This window comes from Mus caroli, chromosome 11 (assembly GCF_900094665.2).
Source record: "Mus caroli chromosome 11, CAROLI_EIJ_v1.1, whole genome shotgun sequence".
Taxonomy (NCBI): Eukaryota; Metazoa; Chordata; class Mammalia; order Rodentia; family Muridae; genus Mus; species Mus caroli.
This window is the reverse complement of record NC_034580.1, coordinates 114353167-114374971: the sequence shown is the minus strand read 5'-3', so window position 1 is coordinate 114374971 and position 21805 is coordinate 114353167. Positions and strand designations below refer to the sequence as shown.

Sequence of the window (21805 nt, the reverse complement as noted above, 5' to 3'; positions counted from 1 at the left end):
AGAGTCCAACCCCAAGGCTTCAGAGCTGGATCACACAAGACTCAACATCTCATTTTTCACATTGGATAATTTATTTCTGAGTGATTATATCCACCAGAGGGGCCTAAGCTTAAATGCCGGCAGATTAATTTTCCTGCGCAGGAGCCAGTGTTGCCGGGACTAGGGGCCGTGCTCCTGGGAAGTGAGGTTGCGCTGCTCTACCTCACGCCGTGGCTCCGCTAAGCCCCCTTCCTTCTAATTGCTTGCTCACCAGACTGTGAGGGAATAATTGCCACTATAAATTTTCTCTCCTTCTCTGCATAAAATATTTGAAGGAACCAGCACTTTTAAAAGCATACTCTGTACCACGGGGAAGCAGGGCATTCAGGGATTGCTGCCCTGCCCAGAGCCAGCCAGCCGCTCTGCTCCCCACTGACTCCACTCCAGTCACACAGGACCCTGGCTGGGCATGGGTGAGCCAAGGCTCCCGGGGCAGATTCTGGACGACAGCTCCAGGTGCTCCCCCACCCCCATCCCGTACAAGATTGGCAGAGCCATGCCAGAGTACAGTAGTGGCCTGGGCTTTACCAGAGGCCCTGCCTTGCACCCTGTCTATGTGAGAGCTGGTAGGACCACATGGGACAGGGCAGAATGGTCCCAATCTCAGGTTCTAGGTCCTCACCCTTATACTTCACTCAAGAGGAACAGGGTGCCCAGGAAATCGAGGAAGATGGGGGTGAGAGGGCAGCCAGCGCTCAGCCCATGCAGGCAGGAGCCTCTCTCCTTGCCCCACACTCAGGAATCTGAGGAAACCCCATCCATTCAGTCCCTACACCCCGGAAGATGGCAACAGGCTGCTCTGCCATCTTGCGGCCTCTCCCCATACTGCAGCATGAGGGCCACAGGTCAGACCACAGAGCTGTGTCAAAGAGGGTCACATTTGGAACACAGAAAGGATGAGAGTTCCACTGTGGGAGAGGCGGGAAAAGTGGTGGGGTCGTCACCCAGGATGCAGACACACAGCAGGAAGTTCCCACACAGACAGCCTAGTGTCACCAGGGCTTTGGTACAGCTAAGGATGTCACTGTACCTGGAAGCAGGCGGGGCTCACCTGCCTCTTGGGGGACATGAGATGGTGGCTAGCACCCTCATATCACACAGGTGAGGAATTTGGGCTTCTCTGGGACAGTCAGCTGCCAGAGCCGCCATCCATATGGTTAGTCTGAAGTGTGACATGTGGCTGGCCCACCTTATACAGGTGGGGGTGTGGTGCCAGGAGCCACCTGATGATGCTCCTGGTCCTGGGGAGCACCACTCCAGCTACTCCGTGAGCAACCCTGACTCCCACTCCTCCCCTGACTGTCCTCTCAGTCTTCCTTACTGCCTGCCACCCGTGCCGTTTGCCTCTGATTGTCGAAGCTACAGGATAAATGGCCGCCATTCTCAAAAGAAGCACCTTTTCAGCCTCGGAGAAATAGCCTTTATGGAATTTTCCGGAAGAAACCTCAAACTTTCTCCTTCTTCCTTGAGAACCACATCCCATGGAGAGCACTGTGGAAGGGGAACTCGCCTAGCACCCGTGGGGCACAGCTTCCTGAGGTCACAGCCAGAACCTGGAGACCTCATCTCCTGGGGATCCGGCTGTCCTCGGCAGTTCACGCAGCCTCGGGCGGCTGGCCAAGAGGAAACCTCGAGTCTTGAGGTGGGCGAGGAGACGCTGTGCTCTGGAGCGGGCTCACTGTGGTACAGAGAAGAGCAGGACCGCCTTTCCCCACTCAGCCTGGGGCACCGGGAAACCCTCCCTGGGGACAGGCTCCACCAGGAACTCCACACGACCATCCTGCCCAAATCCAGCAGCCTCCACAGCCAAGTCCACCACACGGTATTGGTTGGCGAAAGCCAGGCCCAGGAACGTGGGCTTCTCTGTCTCTGGGGACTCTGCCGCGGAGCTGCTTCCTGTCAGTTTCCAGCAGTGAATGCGGAAGCAGCGGGCTCGGAGCAGCAGGTAGGACCAGTGCAGGGTGCAGCTGAGGAGGAGCCGGGTAGGGAGGCCCTCAGACCCAGTGATCAGAGGAAGCCATCGTATCTGAGAAATGGTGACATTCTGCACCCGGGGCAGAGGGGCCAGAAGGCTGCTGGCATCAACCACCTGGTAAGAGAGAGAAGGTTGGCCTGGCTGGGTGCCCAGAGATAAAGGACATCCCCTCACACCTACTCCTCAGTGCTCCATCTATCCCTCTTCCACCCAGTCCTCCCTAGGGGCCCAGACACCCTCCCATCCATCCCTTCTCCCACATACATACCTGGATCTCTCCAAGGCGACAAATGAAGTTCTCCTCCTCCCGGCTGCCTGGCGGCCGTGAGAAGCTCACCAAGAGGTCCTGGAGCAGGCACCCATGAAGGTTTACCTCATAGCAGCTGAAAGAGCACACAGGCTGCTCACAAGCTGGCTGGGCGAGGGCCCTAGTCGCAGCATGAAGGGGAAGCATCCCAAGGGTGCCCCAGGTCACAGGGCCCAGGATTACAGCAGGTGCCTGCAAGGAGTGTCCTTGTCTCACTGTTACCAAACCCTGGAGGGTCAAACCCAGGCCTCCCCTTCTCTCTCTTCTAGGATTTCTCAGTGCAGACTCTAAGTTCCCCCATGTGTGCTCAATGCCTTATGGGACTTGCCAGGAGAGGGACTCACCGTTGAATCCAGCCCCCACTGAGCTGCTGGCCACAACTGCTGGCCCATCTGGCCAGCCTGGTGGGGGGTACCCGGAGGGGTCTGGGGCTGTGCCGTGAGCCAGTTTCTGCTGGAAGACATGGGCTTCAGAAAGGAGAATCCAACAGGAAAACCCAAGAGGGGCAGGATGAGGCAGGGAAGGATGTCTACGTAAGACACCTATGGGGCAGTGGGGGGAGGGGTGTCTAGGTAAGACTTTTGGTTGGGCAGTGATGGGGTGGGTGTCTAGGTAAGATCCCTGGTGGAACAGACTCTTGGGCACCACGGAGAAAAAGCTTTGGAGGACTAGTGGGGGGGTGCATGTATTTTACTGGCTAGATTCACTCATCTTGGCTTCTCCCAACTTGCCATCTCTATAACCTTCTAATGTGAACACCTCAGTGTCCCAGAGAGGAGGAGACCTGCACCCAACCTGCCCAGAAGACCACGCCACTTAGCAGGGTCACAGAGGACAGCTTGGGCTTAGCAAGTCTCTATATGCAGGTAATAACCACAAACCACAGATTGCACCCAAGGTGGGAGCTGCCCAGACCCGCCCACAGCAGCCCTGCCCGCAGCAGCTCCGCCCAGAGCCAGGGCCTTCTCCACCTCTCTTCCATGAAGTCACCCAGCCTCTCACCATTTAACACCAACATGCCACCCACATGACAGCTGCTGGCATCTCCTGTTGTGAGCTCCAAAGCCACCTGGACATCTGTTGAGCCTTCAAACTTGTACACCATGGACAGGAAAACCTTGGGTGGCACTGGGATGTGCAGAGAGAACAGCCTGGAGGAGGGGAACTTGATGAGAGGTGGAAGAGGTCCTCACCCAGCCCCTCCCTGCCTGGCTCTGAGTGGAGTGGTGAAAACTGCATACTTGGCCCTGCTGGGGCTCGGCCATTTCTATGGCTAGACTGCTGTAGACTGGAAGGTCCTGGTTCTAATTTCTTCCCGGGCACCATCTAAGGCAGCCGTATGTCAGGAAGTACTACTCAGTGGGCGGCCTCAGACTCCTGCCTGGCACTGCACTCAGCTGTCACAGCTGGGTAACACTTCAGAAAGCTACAGGGGCCCTGTGCAGTGTGTTTCGCCACAGCGTAAAAGAAGCCATCTGAGATCTAATGCCTGTCCTCAATCAGCTCCTGCAGACCCTACCCTCTCTGCCTAATTAGCTGCAGACGCGGAGGACAGAAGACAGAGACCCACACACTTGTCTGTCACTCACCCACCTCACAGCTACACTGTCAACCTCGGGTGGGATCAGGCCCCGGAGCAGCAGAGAGCTGCCCCCGTGCCAGGCATCAGTCAGGCAGCAGTGCGTCTTCACCCAGCCCCGACTGTCACCAGCCAGCTTATGTTCACCAAAGAGGGGCTGTGTCTCCTGGGCGCTAGGGTGGTACCAGGGCCCCACTGCTTGCTCCTGAAGAAAGAGGGAAAGTGGCAAATGGGACAGGGGCAGTGGCCTCTGCAGAGGCAGACAGCAAGAGTGCATGGAGGGGGTAGGGACAGCCACACATGGCTCTCCCACACATACCCTTCAGCCCCTCCCACCCATCCTAGGCAGAGACCAGACACAGAGACCATGACTTGCATACCTTGCCATAGCAGACTCTTCGAGTACCCAGGCCCAGGCAGAAAGAGGTGACAAAGGGCAGGGAGCAGATACTGTGTGTGGAAAGGAAGCGCTCCAGCAGTCTCCAAAACCTAAAGGGGGCAAGAGGGAGTCTGCAGCCGGGTGTGGAGCTGGGGGAATCTCTAAGAGAGGCCATCCAGGCAGCCCGCGGCACTCAGCTAGGGACAGGTCAGGGGCCATCTGCAGGAAGCTGCTCTCACCTTCTGTTCCCTCCTCCCTGCCTGGTCTCCAGAATCATCCCAGGGAGCTCCCAGGGTGGCCACTTTGTTCTCATTTGATCCCCCTTGTCCCCAGTCACCACCCCACTGGAGAGCAAGGACATCCTCTCTCCTGCCAGCCCAAGCCAAAGCCCTTGGGGACTCACTTGTCCTGGTTCTGAAAGAAGTCCCTCTTCTCCAGACACTCATACACCCACCCAGGAGCAAACAGTGCCGCCGAGAAGCCATGCTTGCGGATCAGCTCCAGGGACTGGGGAGACAGAAACCAGGGAGGTGCTGAACATTGGGACCGGAGTCCAGATGAGCTTCCTGGATGCCAGCCCACAGGCAAGGCTCTCCCGGGCAGGGCCAGTGAGGAGAAGTTTTCCTTCACAGCTCCAGGCAGAGGGTCTTGGGCTTCATCCCTGGTGTCTCACGAGACAGCTAGAGGGGGTCGGGGTACTGGAGAGGCAGCTGAAGAAAAACAGGGTGGGCTCAACCATGAAGGAGCCTATCTTGGTGGACAGAGCAGGAAGGTGTGACACCTCTTGTCACCTTACTAGAATCACAGAGGGTAGAGAATCTTCAGTTCCTGGTTCTTTGGAAGTGTGTTGCTTAGTTTGAACCGTCAGCTTGGCACACATGGACTCACCTAGGAAGGGAGTCTCACTGAGAGGTGGTCTGCATTAGGTCTGCCTGCGGGGAGGCCTGGGTGTGATACTAGCCTTGTTATTTGATGTAGGGAAGACCTAGCCCTTTGTAGGCGGTACCATTCCCTAGGCTGGGTGGTCCTGAACAGTATAAAAGAGGAAAAGCTGGGCTTGGTGATCTTCAACCCCAGGAGGCAGAGACAGGGAGATCAAGGCCAGCCTAGTCTACAAGCAAGTTCCAGGGCAGCCATGTCTACAAAGAGAGACCCTGTCTCAAAAATAAAGATTGATGGGATAAAGGCAAAGAAAGCTAGCTGAGAACAAGCAGGCACCCGTGTCATTTCCCACGGGTCCTGATTGCTGTGATAGATGCCTTCCCTTCCCTACACACCGACGCACTGTAACCTGAGATTAAACCCCGTGTCTCCTGCTGCATTGTGTCAGGGTATTTTATCACAACAGAAGTGAAACCTGGGCACTGGATTAAATGATTCATCTATAGCTTCCTCATGACTGAGAACCCTGCACCTAGGGGAAAGGCAGGACTGACAGATAGGAGCGGAGTCTGCTCTCACCTTTCCTTCCCTCCTCCCCCTCCCTCTCCCAAAACCACTTGCTTCACCTCTGCCCACTACAGCCTCCCCAACCCCGACATGCCCCCTATGTCTGCCTAGTGACACAAAAGGTCACTCAATGTGTTCCGAGGCTTGTGCACGTAGCCCAGGAGGAAATCTGTGCCTATGGGAAATGATACATGGGTGGGGACAGGATCCTTGCCTGTGACTGGAAGGGTGGGTGGGAGAGATGTAGGACGGGTCCTGGGAACACCAGGGTACCCTGGTTTCCTTTGAGGTACTAGTAAGAATGGAAGAACCCCAAGACAGAGGCCACAGAGGGCATGCAGACCAGACCAGCAGCCCTGATGCGAAGGCCACTGCTTACCTTGTCAGTATCAAAACGGCCTCCGACCACATTGCTCCGAGCAAACACATCCACACCCACGTACACGTCAGCCAGGCGCTCCCCGGCCTGTGCCACCATCCGCTGCAGGTGGTCCTCCCGCCAGTTATAGTTGGTAAAGAAGCCATCGCAGGAGTCAAAGAAGACCCTGAGAGGTGGCAAGGACCGGCTGAGGCCAGGCCCAGCTGGATGGGGCCCCTAGCTGCTGCAGTCCGCCTCCCTGATGCTCACGGGCACATATCACCCAGGGACGGGGGCTGCCCAGTGGGGAATGGTCCCACCCGAGAGGCCCACATGGGATGCCCATGGCCTGGCCAGCTCATCTTCCTGCACAGCCATCCTATGCTCACCGGTTCTGATCATTCAGTTCATCCTGCCACTTGAGCTGCCCGCTCTGTACCACACTGTCGTACCACAGCACCAGACCTCCAGGGACCTGCTGATGGAGCTGTGCAGTCAGGTACTGGAGAAATAAAGGTGTGTTCCTCACGGCAGCTGGCTGCAAGAGAGGAGGGAGATGAGACCTTTTCGAGGCTGGGCACGACTGTCATGAGAAATGACTCAGTATAGTAGACAGGGGAGGCCACAAGAGCCAACCACACCAAAAATTTCCCATGTCTCATGGCCATCAGGGAGGACCTAGCCATCCTTGCTGGACAGGAAAAACCATAGCCCAGAACTCAGGAAAAGATAAGAAAAAAAAAAAGGGAGGGGGGCAAAGCCCACAAGCCCAAAGCAGGGATAGGGGAAAAGGGTGTGGGCACACTGAGGAAGAAGCCGAAGAGGGCACACCAGAGGAGCTCAAGAACTAGCTGGGCTCCTCTTCCCAGCAGCTAGTCCTCACTGGGATGTGAGAAATGGATCTTGCTGCTATGGCCGAGGGGCTGGGTGCAGGGCAAGAGGGGCCAAGCAAAGGGGCAGGAGTAAAGAAAGGGGTCGGGTCAGGAGAAACAAGCAAAGAGGAATTTGCAAAGCGAGGGGTGAGGGGGACTGGCACCAGGACCCCACTGAAACAAACGCTCACAGTCAGGGAGTTCTCGATGTTGATGAGCCAGCCGTCAAAACGAAAGAACTGAGCAATCTGGACCAGCCGATCGGCCACGGCCTGGAAGGAGGGCTCATCCCCGGCCAGGAAGGCTTCGCAGAGCCTGCCTCCCTCTTGCCACTCTGTGATGAAGGTCCCTGTGAGACAAGAGGCGGAAACGGCTGCACAGATAGCTCTCTTCCGACCCAGGGCTCGGACAAGTGTGCTTCCGGGACACCAGGACTATTGGGAAAAGTAGACATTCAGTGAGTGGTCCTTTGGGATGTGGTCACGGAGGGTTCAGAACAAAGCCGGAGATGCACTGACTGACCCAGTGGTTGGCAAACTATGGCCTCAGGCCAGATCCAGCCACCGCTCAGGTGAGCACTGCTTTCCTGGGACACAGCAGGCCCGTCTGGCTGCCCATCATCTACAGATGTTCCTAGGCTGGTCACCACCACCCTGACCAATGGCCCACATGCTAAAAACATAGATGCCATCTGGCCCTCTCTGGGAAAGTGTGCAGACACCCATCCGAACCCACGGACACTGCTACCGCTCAATTACAGGACCACCCAATGGGTACGCTAACCACCTGGCTCTTACCCAGCACGCAGACCCCGTGCCTGTGTGCGGCATTGGTCCAGCACACTGGGGGGATGGTGACCGTGTGGTGGCTGAAGTACACAAAGATGTCGATATACTGCCAGTGGTAGAAGGAATAGGGGTTCTGCACCTCTGAGCCCTGAATGAACCTGGTGAAGACACGGAATAGTCGGGCCCCAAGACACAGAATCAGGACACAGTGATTGCTCGTGGATTAGACTTGTCTCAAGTGCTGTTCTTCAGCTATGGTCACTGGCTCTGACTGAAGCCTGCTGTGTGAGACCTTGTGGGGAAGGGTGAAGGCAGGCACAACCTGAGGCTCTTCTGTCAAGAGCAGTCAGGAGTGGGAACTGGGGTGTCTGAGTCAGGGTGTCTATTCCTGCATAAACACCATGACCAAGAAGCAAGTTGGGGAGGAAAGGGTTTATTCAGCTTACACTTCCATGCTGCTGTTCATCACCAAAGGAGGCCAGAGCTGGAATTCAAGCAGGTCAGGAAGCAGGAGCTGATGCAGAGGCCATGGAGGGATGTTACTTACTGGCTTGCTTCCCCTGGCTTGCTCAGCCTGCTCTCTTATAGAACCCAAGACTACCAGCCCAGGGATGGTCCCACCTACCAGGGGCCCTCCCCACTTGATCACTAATTGAGAAAATGCCCCACAGCTGGATCTTATGGAGGCATTTCCCCAACTGAAGCTCCTTTCTCTGTGATAACTCCAGCCCGTGTCAAGTTGACACACAAACCAGCCAGTTCACAGGGTGAGGGTCAGTCACTAAAATGCTTCCTTTGGATGACTTCTATCCCCAGAACGGATTTAAAACCAAAAAACTCAGGGCTGGTGAGATGGCTCAGCGGTTAAGAGCACTGACTGCTCTTCTGGAGGTCCTGAGTTCAAAACCCAGCAACCACACATTGGCTCACAACCATCTGTAATGGGACCCGATGCCCTCTTCTGATGTATCTGAAGACAGCGACAGCATACTCAAATATATAAAATAAATATATCTTTTTAGGGTGGAGCTTGCTTCCATCACTGACTAGTCTCGCATACTTGGTGAGTTCCAGCCTTGTGAGGAAGTATGTCTCAAGGATAAGATAGACAGCATCAGAGGTCTATCAGAGGCCAAGGCTGACCTCTGGCCCCACACTCACTCACTCAAGGTAGTCAGGAGCACACTGGGCGTGATGTTCCCTGAGGGAGGGTGACTGGAGTTAGGAGCCATCTGAGCTACATAGTGAGTTCTATACCAGACCAAACTACACAGCCAAACCCAGTCTCTAAAATAAATCGCGGCGCATTTGAGGAGGAAAGCTCATTCACAGACCAGGGAGTTAGCACAGGCCACGGAAATGCACAGACAGCATTTGGCCTCTGTGAGCAGATGAAGGCGCAGGAAGCAGGAAGGCTGAGCACACACAGGCCCTGTCTCAGGCTTCCGGTCCCTGCACAGGGTCAGCACTGCCCTCAGGGCCATGTCCCTGGATCTACAGGTTGGCCACACCCCCTGGCTGGGCAGCTGGGTCTGACTCAACTTCCCATCAATCATCCTGTCCGAGAGTGTTCAATAGATGTTAAAAATGTCTCTCTAGCTAGCTCGTGCATAGCTAGGAGAGTGAGGCGGAAGACAGCACAGGAAGCCAGGGCAAGAGGCCCGAACCAGGACAGAGCCTAGGGGAAGCGCAACAGACAAATGAGATGAGGCTAAGGCTGCTGGGCCAGAGGGACTAGCTGTCTGCGGCTAAAACAGACGAGAGCTCGCCCAATTCCATATTGCTTCTGCCACAGGAAGGTTAACCTGGGACTGAGTTTCTCTCCCTGAGGTGTCAGAGGCCCATCTGGAACCTGCTTCCATAACTCTGTCCAGGGTTCTATGACTGCTCTCTACCTTCTTCCATCCCGGGATGGCCAGTAATAAGACCAGCACTGCACCAGAGCCTCACCTGTCCTCCAGGTAACCACCCATCATGTCGTGGCACAGCAGGGTCCGGGGCCTGGGGCTGCTGAGTGGAGGCTGGCGACACACCAGGGGTTCCAGGGCTACATTGAAGCCATCCTCCATGAGCGGGGTCCAGGCCAGGAGCTCCTCCAGCGTCGACAGGTAAAAGCTGATAGGTCTGGTAGTATCCTTGTCATAATATCTAGCTGGTCCACGGAGAGAACCGTAAGGAATAATGGCAATCAGGGGACTCGAACATACTCTTCGTCTCTGACAGAGAGGGGAGTGGGGACTGTGATGGCCAGGAAGGGACATTAGTGGGAACTTTGGTTCACCTGGTAAAGGATCCGGGGTGAAACTGACCACCTCTTTAAAGACTGCTTCCTCCTCTTGATCCTCGTTGATCCTAGGCAAAGGGTGGGGTTTGAAAGATTGGTTTGCTCTTGTTTTTTGACACAGGGTCTTATGTAGCCCAGGTCAATCTGGAACTGTGTAGTCAAGGGTGACACTGAACTTCTGATCTCGGTCCTACCACCTTCTATGAGCTGGGATTAGAGGGGTGCTCTGCCACAGTCCCCCATTTATACTGATGATTGAACTAGGGCTCTGCTCTGCACATGGTAGGTGAGCCCTCTGTCAACTGAGCTACACTCGTAGGCACCCACAGGGTAAATAACTGCTGGAAGCAAATGGCTAAATAACACAGGACATGGCTTATAAAATACACACCAGAGGCATGCACGGCACCAGAAAAAGGAGATCTGGGGTTCATCTTGTTTATTAGCAACTAAAGCCTGCTCCTGCTTGGACAGACGCCAATGACAGCCCCACCCAACAGGTGAAAACCCCAAGTTAAACATGTCCTAGAACCACAGGCCTTCTCTGGCCAAGGGATATGGTCTTCCTTCGAGTACCAACCAAATTGAAAACCCCAGGAGGACAGGACCAGGCTTTGTCTCCTGCCCACATGGGGTGGGAACTCTCACTCATTCGACCCCCCCTCCCCCATCTTCAGCAACTGAATAATACAAGGAATAACTACATTGGCTTCATGAAGTTGCAAAGTCTGAGTACAGCAAAATCAGAAACTGTTCATTTGTTAATATGTTTCAAAGTATCCTTTAAAGAGTAGTGAGGAGACACTATAGTAGCCATTTAGGTACACAGTTATCCAAGTTGGCATTCTTAAAAGCCCCCAGGGCCTGAGGCCATCAGGAATGACTTGAGCTCCCTCCTCAGGTTCTGCCATCAATCACACTGTCCCTCTGTAAGTAAACTTAGGAGCCTTTGGAACTCTGGGGATGGCCAGACAGTAGCAGGCTAAAATGGAGATGTCATCTTTTTCTTGTGGTGCTAGGGGCTCAAATCCAGAACTTCCTACATCCTAGGCAAGTGCTCTGCCATGAATCTCTCTCAAGACCTTCCATTTTAATTTTGCGATGTGGCCTCACTACACCAGGTTGGCCTCAAACTTGTGATCCTCTTGCCTTACCAAAACACCCGCCTTTGAAATCTCACCCCCAAATACTCCTCTTCCAGACGGCGCCCCCCTGGCTGATTCCTTTATCCTTCAGCTGCACCCAAAGGAACTCAAAGTCATCCCGTCTGCCCATGCCCACCTGTCACCTGAATATCCCTCCAGTAAGAAGGAAAAGGCCTTCTTAGGATGGCTTCTACCCAGAAATACCTTTCCCGTCGGTCAGCAACCATCCTCAAGTCTGAATAGCCCATCTGTCTCACTGCTGTGGGTTTTAAAAACGAAGTGGGCCACATCAAGTTTGTACTGATACCTTTCCCAGTATCCTACCGACCACGGGGTTACAACCCTGGACCAGAGGGGTATGTCTGTCCACTTCTTTGCCTTTGCTCATTCTGATCCACCTAGTACAGTCCTCGTCCCTAAAGATTCAGTTCAAATATCACGCGAACAGAAAGCCATCCATGTTCGGGATTGCCTAATCTATAGGGCCAAAGGAAGGTGCAGTAGCCTTGGCGCCAGCCTGCCAGAACGAGATCCCGATGGGCTGGGACAGGGTCCGTCATAGATTAGGAACAAGGGAGCTGCTAGCTTGCTCGGGTGGCCAGTCTGCGACCGGGGATGGAAGGATGGAGGGACGCAGGTTTGTCCGCAAGCAACTGACAGTGTCGCGCCGCACGACAGGCAGCATGGCCACCCCAAGCCCAGACCTGGAGCTCAGCCCAGTCGTGCGCACCTCCGCCCCGGCCTCCGCCGCCCCGGCCTCCGCTCCGGCTGGTCCTGCGCCTGCTTCTCTGGGGCCGCTGGGCTCCGCTGCCTTGCAGCTCCCCGGGTCAGCACCGATGAGGTCTCCATGACTGTCAGCGACTGCCGACCGCTAAGCCCTCCAGACACTGCTCCAACAGCCAATCGCAAGCCTGGGCCTGCCCCTGCCGCAGCTCTCAGCCAATGGTGAGTGTGCAGCGCCGCGGTTGGCTCGCACCGAGTTCCGGCTAGGATCTGTCCACGTTCTGCAAGCCGCGGGTGTAGAGCCGGAGTTAAATAACCGGAGAGACGGGGCGGGACCTGATAGGCGGGGTCTAGGAGAAAGGCGGGTCTGCGTGGATCCTGAGCCCAAGGTTCTAAGAGACCCAAAAAAGTGTTATTTAGAGTTAGCCACGAAGTTCTCTTTCCAGACAAATGAAACAATCTGCCAGCGACAACCAAGTCGGTACTCGGTAGCAATGAGCCCTGGAACTGGGCCACAGAGACTGGTGGCCTAGCTTCCCTGGGTCCCTGGATTCTTGGATCCCTGGATTCTTGGATGGATCTCATTCCCATCTCCAATTGCTAGGATTACAGGCGCCTGTAATATTCTGCTTTTTTTTTTAATTAAAATATAATTACATCAGTTTCCCTTCCCTTTCCTCCCTCCAATCATTCCTGTGTGCCTCATCCGATCTCTTTCAACTTGATGATTTTTATTTCTTTTTTTGTCATCTACGTGTGTGTGTGTGTGTGTGTGTGTGTGTGTGTGTGTGTGTATATAAACACAACCTGTTCAGTCCCTTTAATATTACTTGTATGCAAATGTTTTCAGGGCTGACCGTTTGAAATTGGATAACCAACTGGAGAGGGGCTCTTCCCCAGGGAAGACGGTTTCTCCTGGTCTCAGCATTCTGCAGTTTCCTGTAGTCCACACTGAGTGAGTCTCTTGGATCCCATTCATAGATCAACAAAGGCTGACGATTGTCTTTTCTTACTAATGAACAAAAGAAAGAGGTGTTATAACCAGCTTAAGGCAGGGCTCGATGGGATGCTATAGCCAGGTACAATGGGAAACCTAGGAGTAAAGGCAGGTGGAGAGATGGGGGGGCAGTGCCGCTGACCTGGAGGGACTGTTTCCATCTGTCCTGTACAACTTAGACCCTGTAGGGTGGTCAGCATGGTGAGCATGGATCGTTTTCCCCTGAATGCATTCTTCTTACTCTTAAGCCTGTGTTCTGCAGGAAATAAATCCTCTCAAGCATTCAGGGCCCAGGAAGCTGCATCTGCCAGAGGGCACCTCCCGCAGTACCTGGGCACAGAAGAGATTCACAGTAACCTTGATGGTCCTGTGTTCAGAGCGGTGAGCAGAAATGCCAGAAGATGAGGAAATGGCTTCTCCTCCCTGAGCCCAATACCCCTCTGCAGCTTGCAGCTTCTGGCCCCACAGCAGCTTGCCCAAGCCAAGTTCTCTGGGCCTCTTTATTACTGTTTACAGGCTTTGAGCTTTATGAGGCCCCAAGCATCCATAAACGCCAAGGGTGGGGATGGTGACTAAGGTGGTTGAATATAGGCCCTGGTTACATTGCCTGTTGGCCAGCCGGCCAGGGAAGGGGCGCTGGGGAGCAAGACACTCTGATCTGTGGGTCACAGTTGGCAAGACACCTCTTCCCACTGACCCAGGGTGGGGAGGGGAGCTCTGTGTGGGGCTGCGACAGAGAGAAGGTAGCAGGTCACAAGCCCAAACACAGTCATCTACTATAACGCCTTGTGGAGCAAACACAACTATCTTGAAAGCTGTGTAGATTGTCCCTCCACCTCACAACTCCCTGCCTCTGTACTCTAGGTGCCCCCCCCAAAGACCTGTGCATCTAGGACAGGGTCATGAGTGACAAAGAAGAACTGGTTGAATGCTCAGTTTAGGGTCTGATGACCTGACCCCCGACTCTCCACTCCTTCTACAAGGGCATGATGATAGACCAGTCTTGTGAAGGTATCATGAGCGAGGGATCAATTTAGATGACAATAGTTGTGTCATGCCCAGAGGACAGCATCCCATAACACAGCCTAACTCTGTCTCGCCCTTTCCCTCTCAGTCCCCATAATGCTCCAAAGACCAGAAGAAGGAGAAGCATGGAAACTGAGGGCCCGTGTGGGAGTCAAGGGTCTGTTGCTCTGGGCGAGCACTGTGCTTCTCTTACCTTGCTTCCTGCTGGCTGCCGGGAGAGCGTGAGGCTCTGATGGTTGGAATTGTGGCTGCCACCTGAGTCTGTGAGAGGGTACAGGATGGTAGGACAGAAGCAGCCTCCTGGATCTTCCATAGAGTTGACACAGCTTCAACCTGGACCACTTTGTGCAGGCTCTCCCAGGAGCAAAGGTGCTTAACTGAACCCAACACATCCTATGTCTGTGATAGTGACTGATCTAAGATGATGTATGAACAACAGTTTCTGGAAAGAAGCTGCATTTTATAAGCTGGTTAACTGGTTAGAACTTCCTTGATTATTGAGAGTTTGGAATGTGGCCAATCTAGGGTATAATCACAGATTATCTGACCTATCTTGGCCCCTGGAATAGCCACTGTCCTTCTCTCTGGGACCTAATGTCCTGTGACTATTAGCTAAATCCTTTAGAATGTACAAACAGGCCCCCTGGGTTCCACCAACCCCAGAGCTAAGAATGTCACCGTACAGCATGGGAGACCTATAGCACAGATGTTCTTATTGTGCTGAACGCACCTCCCTGATGTTTCCAACAGTGTATTTGGAAGGTGTCTTGATCTATGACTTCCTTTGTTCTCTTACTACAAAAACTCCATGAAACTGCTACCACACCGAGACATGGAATTTGGGGTGACCTAAATTTGTTCCCAGCCCGTGATTATTCCTATCTGGCTCCAGAAATGGCATTTTTCATCCCCCACTGAGGTGAGGGCTGTTGTTAAAAACAGATAACACTGGAGTTGCAGATAGCCCCAGGACTAATTACATTTGAGGCTAATTCCATTCTCCTGTGAGGGGCTGCCAACAAGGAGTGAGTCAGCACTCTGGTGATTTCTAGTAAACCTGCTTCCCACCTTAATTTGTAAAATAAAGGAGAGCTGATGATTGGGCAGATAAAAGGGAAGGTGAAGTAGAAGGGGGGTGGAGAAGAGGAGAAAATGGAAGAGGAAGAGGACACAGAGGAGGAGGAGGAAGAAGAAGTAGAAAAGTGGAGCAGAAGCACATGGCCTGGAGAAACCGCAAGTTCTAAGGGGACCCCCTTAATAGATGGGGAAGATGGTAATGTAGTGGTAGATCTGCCCAGTCGAGGCGCACTGCTTGGATTCATATTAATTGAGTTGTGTCTTCATGGCCTGGACTTTCTTGGGTTGGAGAGTTACCGCAACAACCTTCATAGATCAACAAGGGCCAGCGACTGCCTTTCTCACTAATCATCAAAAGAAGGAAAGAAGTTGTCGGCCTCTCTGCTTAGATGGGAAGATGTCCTAGGACTCAGAAGCCCAGACAGAGACCACCCAGCTCTGAGGTGGGGCAGTGTCCCAGTGGAGGGGCATTCCTGAGTCACAGGCGCTCAGGAACCACAGACGGCTGAGAGGAAGCCTCTTTAAACAAAGGTGGTGCAGCTCCTAGGAGAGGGTCTCCACTGCTGAGCTCAGCAGCCTCAGCCCGCTCCTTCTGTTCCCTTTCGCCCTCCTTCCCCTCGCTGCTTATTGTCTTCTGCGGATGGAAATCATGTCAGGAAGCAAATCTCATCAAAGAGATTTATTGGAGAGGCCATCCAGGGTGCGGAGGGACCAATCCAGCTGTGGCTGCCTATGCTCCCAGGAGGGAACAGACAGCAGCAGGGAATTGGACAAAGCACACGGCTTAGGTAGGGATTTTGGAAAGGTGGAGCTTTTTAGGATGGAGATTTCCAGGGTGACTATTGGTGGAATTTCAAGTCCTGAGCTTGGGGGAGCTCAGGGATTGGTGGGTTTTCCTATTCAGGGATTGGTGGCTTTTGTTCAGACGTTTCACCTAAAATTAGCATAATCTGGGGAGGGTCCTGTTGAAGGGTTAAAGATGACCTTTCTGACAGTTATGACAGTTAGAGAGATCTTGATGGGGGCCTGGCTGCTGGTATTGGGGAGTGGGGAGTGGGCTGGCCACTTTCCTACCTTGAGAGTTTACAAAGTTTACAAAGTATGTACAAAGTTTCCAAAGGGAGTCCTCTACAGCCACTTGAGTGGTGTGAATATCTCACAGAGATGTTATAACCAGCTTCAGGTGGGGCTTGAGAAAGAATCTCAACTACAATGGGAAATCTAGGAAACAAAGGCAGGTACCGGAGGAGATGGGAGGAATCCTGGAGAGTGACACTGTCCTTGAAGGATTGCTCTCATCAAGTTTAACTGTATCTGTTAGGGCTAACAACTATATCCATTTCTTGACTCATCTTGACAAACACAGCCAATGGAAATATTGTAAGTCAGGAATACATTTAGGGGGCTGAGGGATGGGCATGGGTGGGTCCAGTGCTTGCTGGGAAAGTAGAAAGATCTAGGTTTGGATCCCCAATGCCATGAGAGAGGATGAATGTGCTGGCTAGTGGCTGTGATCACAGTGCCAGGAGGCAGAGGCAGGGCATCCTGGGCTCACTCACTCTCATAGCCAGACAGTGAGAAAACTTGTCTCAAAGTATAAGTGGAGGGGTTGGAGGGATGGTTCAACAGTTAAGAGTGCTTGCCAGGGTGGTGGGGAGGGCTGGAGAGATGGCTCAGAGGTTAAGAGCACTGATTGCTCTTCTGGAGGCCCTGAGTTCAGTTCCCAGCAAACACATAGTGGCTCTCAACCATCTGTAATAGGACCCAATGTTCTCTTCTGATCTGTCTGAAGACAGTGATGGTGTACTCACTACACACACACACGCACACACACACACACACACACACAATCAATAAATCTTTTTTTAAAAGTGCTTGCTGCTCCTCCAGAGGACCTGAGTTCAATTCCCAGCACCCACGTTGGGGCAGCTCACAATTGCTTGTAACTCTAGCTCCAGGACATCCAATGTTCTCCTCTGGTTTCCACAGGAACCTACACATATGAGACACACATTTAAAAACAAGGTAAATGTTGTGAACCTACAGATGCACCATCAGGGTTGCTAACATTCACCCCAACAAGAACAGAAATGTTCAGCCCGAGGAGTCCCAGAGCTGGGCCGTGCACCTGCAGCTGTGAGCCAAGCCACACAATCAGGTTTTGTTGAAAAGGTTATTTGTAAGTGGCACGAGCTGACCATCTCCGTTCCTGTCCTGCATGGTCCAAAAGACAAAGCTTCCCGCCGGCTGAGAGAACAAAACAGCTGTTGTTTGGGAACGGTCACGGATGATGCGTCCAAGCTGCCTGTGTGTGCACTGCAGGTGACCGTGCAACAGTTGTCTGGGCCAAAGTCACATCCTTAAGATCCTCGCCTTCAACCAGCTGGCCCTGGAGGCTCCCAAGAGCCGTGGCACTGTGCTCCTGTCTGGGCCTCAGAAGGATCGAAAGGTCTACGGGCATTTTGGCCAAGGCCCCAGAAACTCCACACGGCTTCACGAAATTCTGTCAGCTCTAAGGGCCAGATGTTCAAGCGTGCAAGGGGTCTCTCGAAGGGCTGGCTGTGGCTATAAAAACTAACCCTGAGTCTTACTGTTATTAAATTTTTTAAAAAAATGCTTTGGATGTTGAAAAACAAAACAAGATAAAGTGGAACATAATAGATGATACCGAGTGTCAACTTCTAGCCTCCAACACACACACACACAACACACATAACCCTTACACATAACACACACACATAACACACACTTATACATGGCACACACACACAACACACTCAACACACAACACTTACACCACATATACACACAACACACAACACACACACTTACACACAACACTTACACACAACACATAAAACACACACACAAAACACATACAACACATACAACACTTATACACAACACATACACAAAACACACACCACATACAACATACCCACAACACATACAACTCACACACAAAACATACAACACACAAAAAAACACACACCACATACACACAACACTTACACACAACACACACAACACTTACATACAACACACACACAAAACATACAACACACAAAAAACACATACCACATACACACAACACACGTACACTTATACACAACACATACAACACACACAAAAAACACACAACACTTACAACACACACACACATGCACACACTACACACACACACACAACACACATACACCTCACACACACAATACTTTTTTTAAAACTGCCTTTATTGCTGTTCAGGAATTTAGCCCACAGATCTGCTCTGAACACCTGCAGCTGAGCTACAGGATCTAGCACAAAGTCTATCTGATAACCGTCGAGCACCTCCTTAAACCTGCTGAACAGCATTCAGGGAGTGGAAAGAGAAAAGGGTGTGTGTGTGTGTGTGTGTGTGTGTGTGTGTGTGTGTGTGCTTTGCCCTGTCCTAGGGTCAGAAAGCCACTAAGTGGATTAGTTGGGGACTTTGTGTAAGAGATTTGAGAAACCTTGGGACATCAGTCTGCCTTGCAAGGCTGTCTGTTTTTTCCCCTGGTTTGAACTGGTGTGTGTGTGTGTGTGTGTGTGTGTGTGTTTATTTGCTTATGCAAAATGTTTTATCTCGTTCTTTCTCATTGTGTTCTGTCAGCAATAAATCCCATTGTCCCTCCATTCAGGCGTCTGCCCCAGAACAGCTGAGGCACAAGCAAACCCTCCCATCTGTTACGTCTGTCTGCGGTTTCCCAGGCACTCAGCTTGTCTTACTGCATGAGAGAAGCCAGGGCTGACCTCGGGCTCCCGCTGCCTGGCCCAGCTTCCTGCCCACTGGAGGCTGTGTCTACACACCTGCTCGACAGCCTGCCCAGCCAGGGGTTGACGGCTCCTGGCACGCTCCAGCCAACATGCCTTCAAGTAACCCACCTGCTCCATCTTCCACAGTGAAGGAATGCCACCTGGGATGCCTGTCTTTGTGTCCCATGCCCCTTGTTTTCTTGTAACCGCACAAACAGTTATAAAATGAACATTATGGAAGGCCTGACCAGTGCAGAATGGAATCCCTCGGGCTAAACCCCACATCATCGCTCTGTAGCTTTAAGGAAACAGCTACATCTCAAAGGAGCAGAGTTCCACAACCCTTGTGCTGGGCCTCCTGTGCCAATGTAATAAGGAAGTCCCTTTGCCTTAACCCCCACAGAAAATGCACACACATCCCACATTTGCACCAGCCTTACACACACACACACACACACACACACACACACACACACACTTCTATCACCTTGGTCCCACCTTACAGACCCCTGCTCTGCCAGTGTCCCACAGAGCTAACATCTATTGCATAGAATAGAGGCTGGTCTGTTCATGATTAGGAAGAAACGTCAGCTTGGGGGCAGGGCCTTGGGTTTATCCCCAGCATAGCAAAAGAACCATATCGCATCTACAGACCCATGTGTTAGACTCTACTCCTTTAGTGAGGTGTGTTCTTCTATGCTACTGCAGCCAAGAAGGAAGTTCTCTCCCCACCCTGGTAGGTTTGCCTCTCCTCTACAGACCCCTCAACACTCCACCCATATTGCCAGGCTAACCTGCATCCTGTAGACATCCTAGAATACGCTTCAAGACATGCATAGGTATTTGTACTGGTTAGTTTTGTGTCAACTTGACACAGGCTGGAGCTATCACAGAGAAAGGCGCTTCCATTGGGGAAATGCTTCCATGAGATCCAGCTATAAGACATTTTCTCCATTAGTGATCAAGGCGGGGAGGTCCCCTTGTGGGTGGTGCCATCTCTGGGCTGGTAGTCTTGGTTCTATAAGAGAGCCGGCTGAGCAAGGNAGGGGAAGCAAGCCAGTAAAGAACATCCCTCCATGGCCTCTGCATCAGCTCCTGCTTCCTGACCTGCTTGAGTTCCAGTCCTGACTTCCTTTGGTGATAAACAGCAGTATGGAAGTGCAAGCTGAATAAACCCTTTCCTCCCCAACTTGCTTCTTGGTCATGATGTTTGTGCAGGAATAGAAACCCTGACTAAGACACGTATTTAAAACATGCGTGTGTGCTTGTGTGAAACTGTGTTTTATAAAAATGGTGTCACGTTGTAAATGTTCTTCTGTGTTTTAGTGGTTTAACTGAGCAATGCTCTTTTACTTGAGCTTTGTGGAGTCTGGAGAGATGAAGAGCTGAGCAATTAAGAGCATTCGCTGCCCAAGAGGTCTTGGGTTTGAGTCCCAGCACCTACATGGTAGCTCACAACCACCTGTAGCTCCAGCTCTGGCCTCCAGGGGTATGGGACATGTACACCATTTACACACATACACATAGGCAACATACTCATACACACACAATAAGAAAGATCTAAATTGAGCCTGTTGGCTTATGTGGCTCTAGTTTATCTCTCTTCTCTTGTTTTGTTTTGTTTTGTTTTGTTTTGTTTTGTTTTGTTTTGTTTTGTTTTGAGACAGGGTCTCACTGCAAACCTGACCTGGCCTAGAAGTCACTCTGCAGACCAGGCTGGCCTTGAACTCACAGAGATCTACCTGCCTCTGCTTCCTAAATTAGCTGATAGTGGTGGGATTAAAGACGTGGGCCACCACTATCAGCTTTGCTATAATTTTAAAAGCTCATAATCTACTTACAAACCTATTGATAAATTTGTATATTGGTATAAATAACAAGCCACTAACTCCTTTTCCATTTTCAAGTGTGTGTGCATGTAAAAGTGTGTGTTGTGTATATGTATGGTATGCATGTGTGTGTGCATATCTGCATGTGTATGGACCTATTTACATGTGTGTGTGATGTGCAACTTATGTGGTGTGTGTATGTGCGCACATGTGAGTGTGTGTAGTATGCATGTGTGTTGAGTAGATGTGCATGTGTGCACTGTACATGTGTATATGGTGCATGTGTGTGCATATTTGCATTTGTGCGTCTGGTGTCCATATTTACGTGTGTAGACATATACGAGTGTGGCTGTGGGAGAGCATGTGGAGACCCTGAGATTGATGTCAAGAATCATCCTCAGTTGCTTTGCAGCTTATTCACTGAGGCAGGGCTTCTCAGTCAAACCCAGAGCTCATCGATATGTCCAGTCTTGCCATCCAGCATGCTCTGTCTCTGTCTTCCAAGACAAGAATTACAGGCACACAGCCATTCCCACCCAGCATGTATGTGAGTTCTGTAGACGTGAGCTCTGGTCCTCACTTACTGAGCTGACTCCTCAGCCCTGTTTGTTTGGTTTTGTGTCACTATGTTAACACAAGATAGTCTTGATCTCCTGTCCTTGAGGGATCCTCCCACCTCAGACTCTGGAGGAGCTGAAGATACAGAGGTGTGTCCCTAAGCCAGCACTTGTATCGTGTAGTTTTATGTTACCGCCTTTGGCTCCAGGACTGGCCATGTTCTGGAGCCCTGACCTGGCTTCCCTTTTGCTCTGCCCACCTTTGCTCTGGGAAGTGGGCGGAGTTACCAGTCTCCACCCGGCCTCCCTGAGTCTGAGGATAAAAGACTGCACACACAGTTTGTTACTTTACAGCTTGACTTCTTGGCACAATTGCTGGGTGTTAAGATCACCCACATAGAAAAGCTTGCCCTTATCAATTCGTTATCTCCGTCTCTCCATTTGCCGTAAACTTCAATGGCTAGTTCCACCTAGCCCCTGCCAAACATCCTTGGCCACCTGACTGTAACAGAGGCTCCAGGCCCCAGCTCCCCGCACCCCCCAAACCTCACAGTGTTGCCATGTTCTTAGTCCTCCAAAGCAAGGCAGAAAATCCTACTCTTCCCTGCTTCTGCCTTTATCTCCTGGGATCCAGAAGTCCCACCTGT

At 52.1% G+C, this 21805-nt stretch overlaps 1 protein-coding gene and 1 pseudogene across 4 annotated transcripts; one reads left to right on the top strand and one right to left on the bottom strand.

Annotated features, from left to right (window-relative positions):
- Nucleotides 1-52: 52 nt before the first annotated feature.
- Engase (endo-beta-N-acetylglucosaminidase) lies at nucleotides 53-12178 on the bottom strand. 4 transcript variants are annotated; one of them, XM_021177026.2, is made up of 14 exons: nucleotides 11906-12178; nucleotides 10028-10098; nucleotides 9697-9894; nucleotides 7756-7904; nucleotides 7150-7307; nucleotides 6476-6624; nucleotides 6108-6273; nucleotides 4683-4786; nucleotides 4281-4389; nucleotides 3915-4105; nucleotides 3324-3472; nucleotides 2666-2771; nucleotides 2283-2397; nucleotides 53-2128 (listed from the first exon to the last, which is right to left on the bottom strand). In XM_021177026.2, exons 3-14 carry the CDS (start codon nucleotides 9813-9815, stop codon nucleotides 1715-1717), a joined length of 1929 nt encoding a protein of 642 aa, XP_021032685.1. In that variant the 5' UTR covers nucleotides 9816-9894; nucleotides 10028-10098; nucleotides 11906-12178; the 3' UTR covers nucleotides 53-1714. The 4 variants fall into 4 exon arrangements, with proteins under 4 accessions (XP_021032685.1, XP_021032684.1, XP_021032683.1 ...); XM_021177025.2 differs by having other exon boundaries at nucleotides 9697-9898; nucleotides 11906-12172; XM_021177024.2 differs by having other exon boundaries at nucleotides 105-2128; nucleotides 2666-2774; nucleotides 9697-9898; nucleotides 11906-12145.
- On the top strand, nucleotides 12023-17576 carry LOC110304586 (annotated as a pseudogene).
- Nucleotides 17577-21805: the final 4229 nt, after the last annotated feature.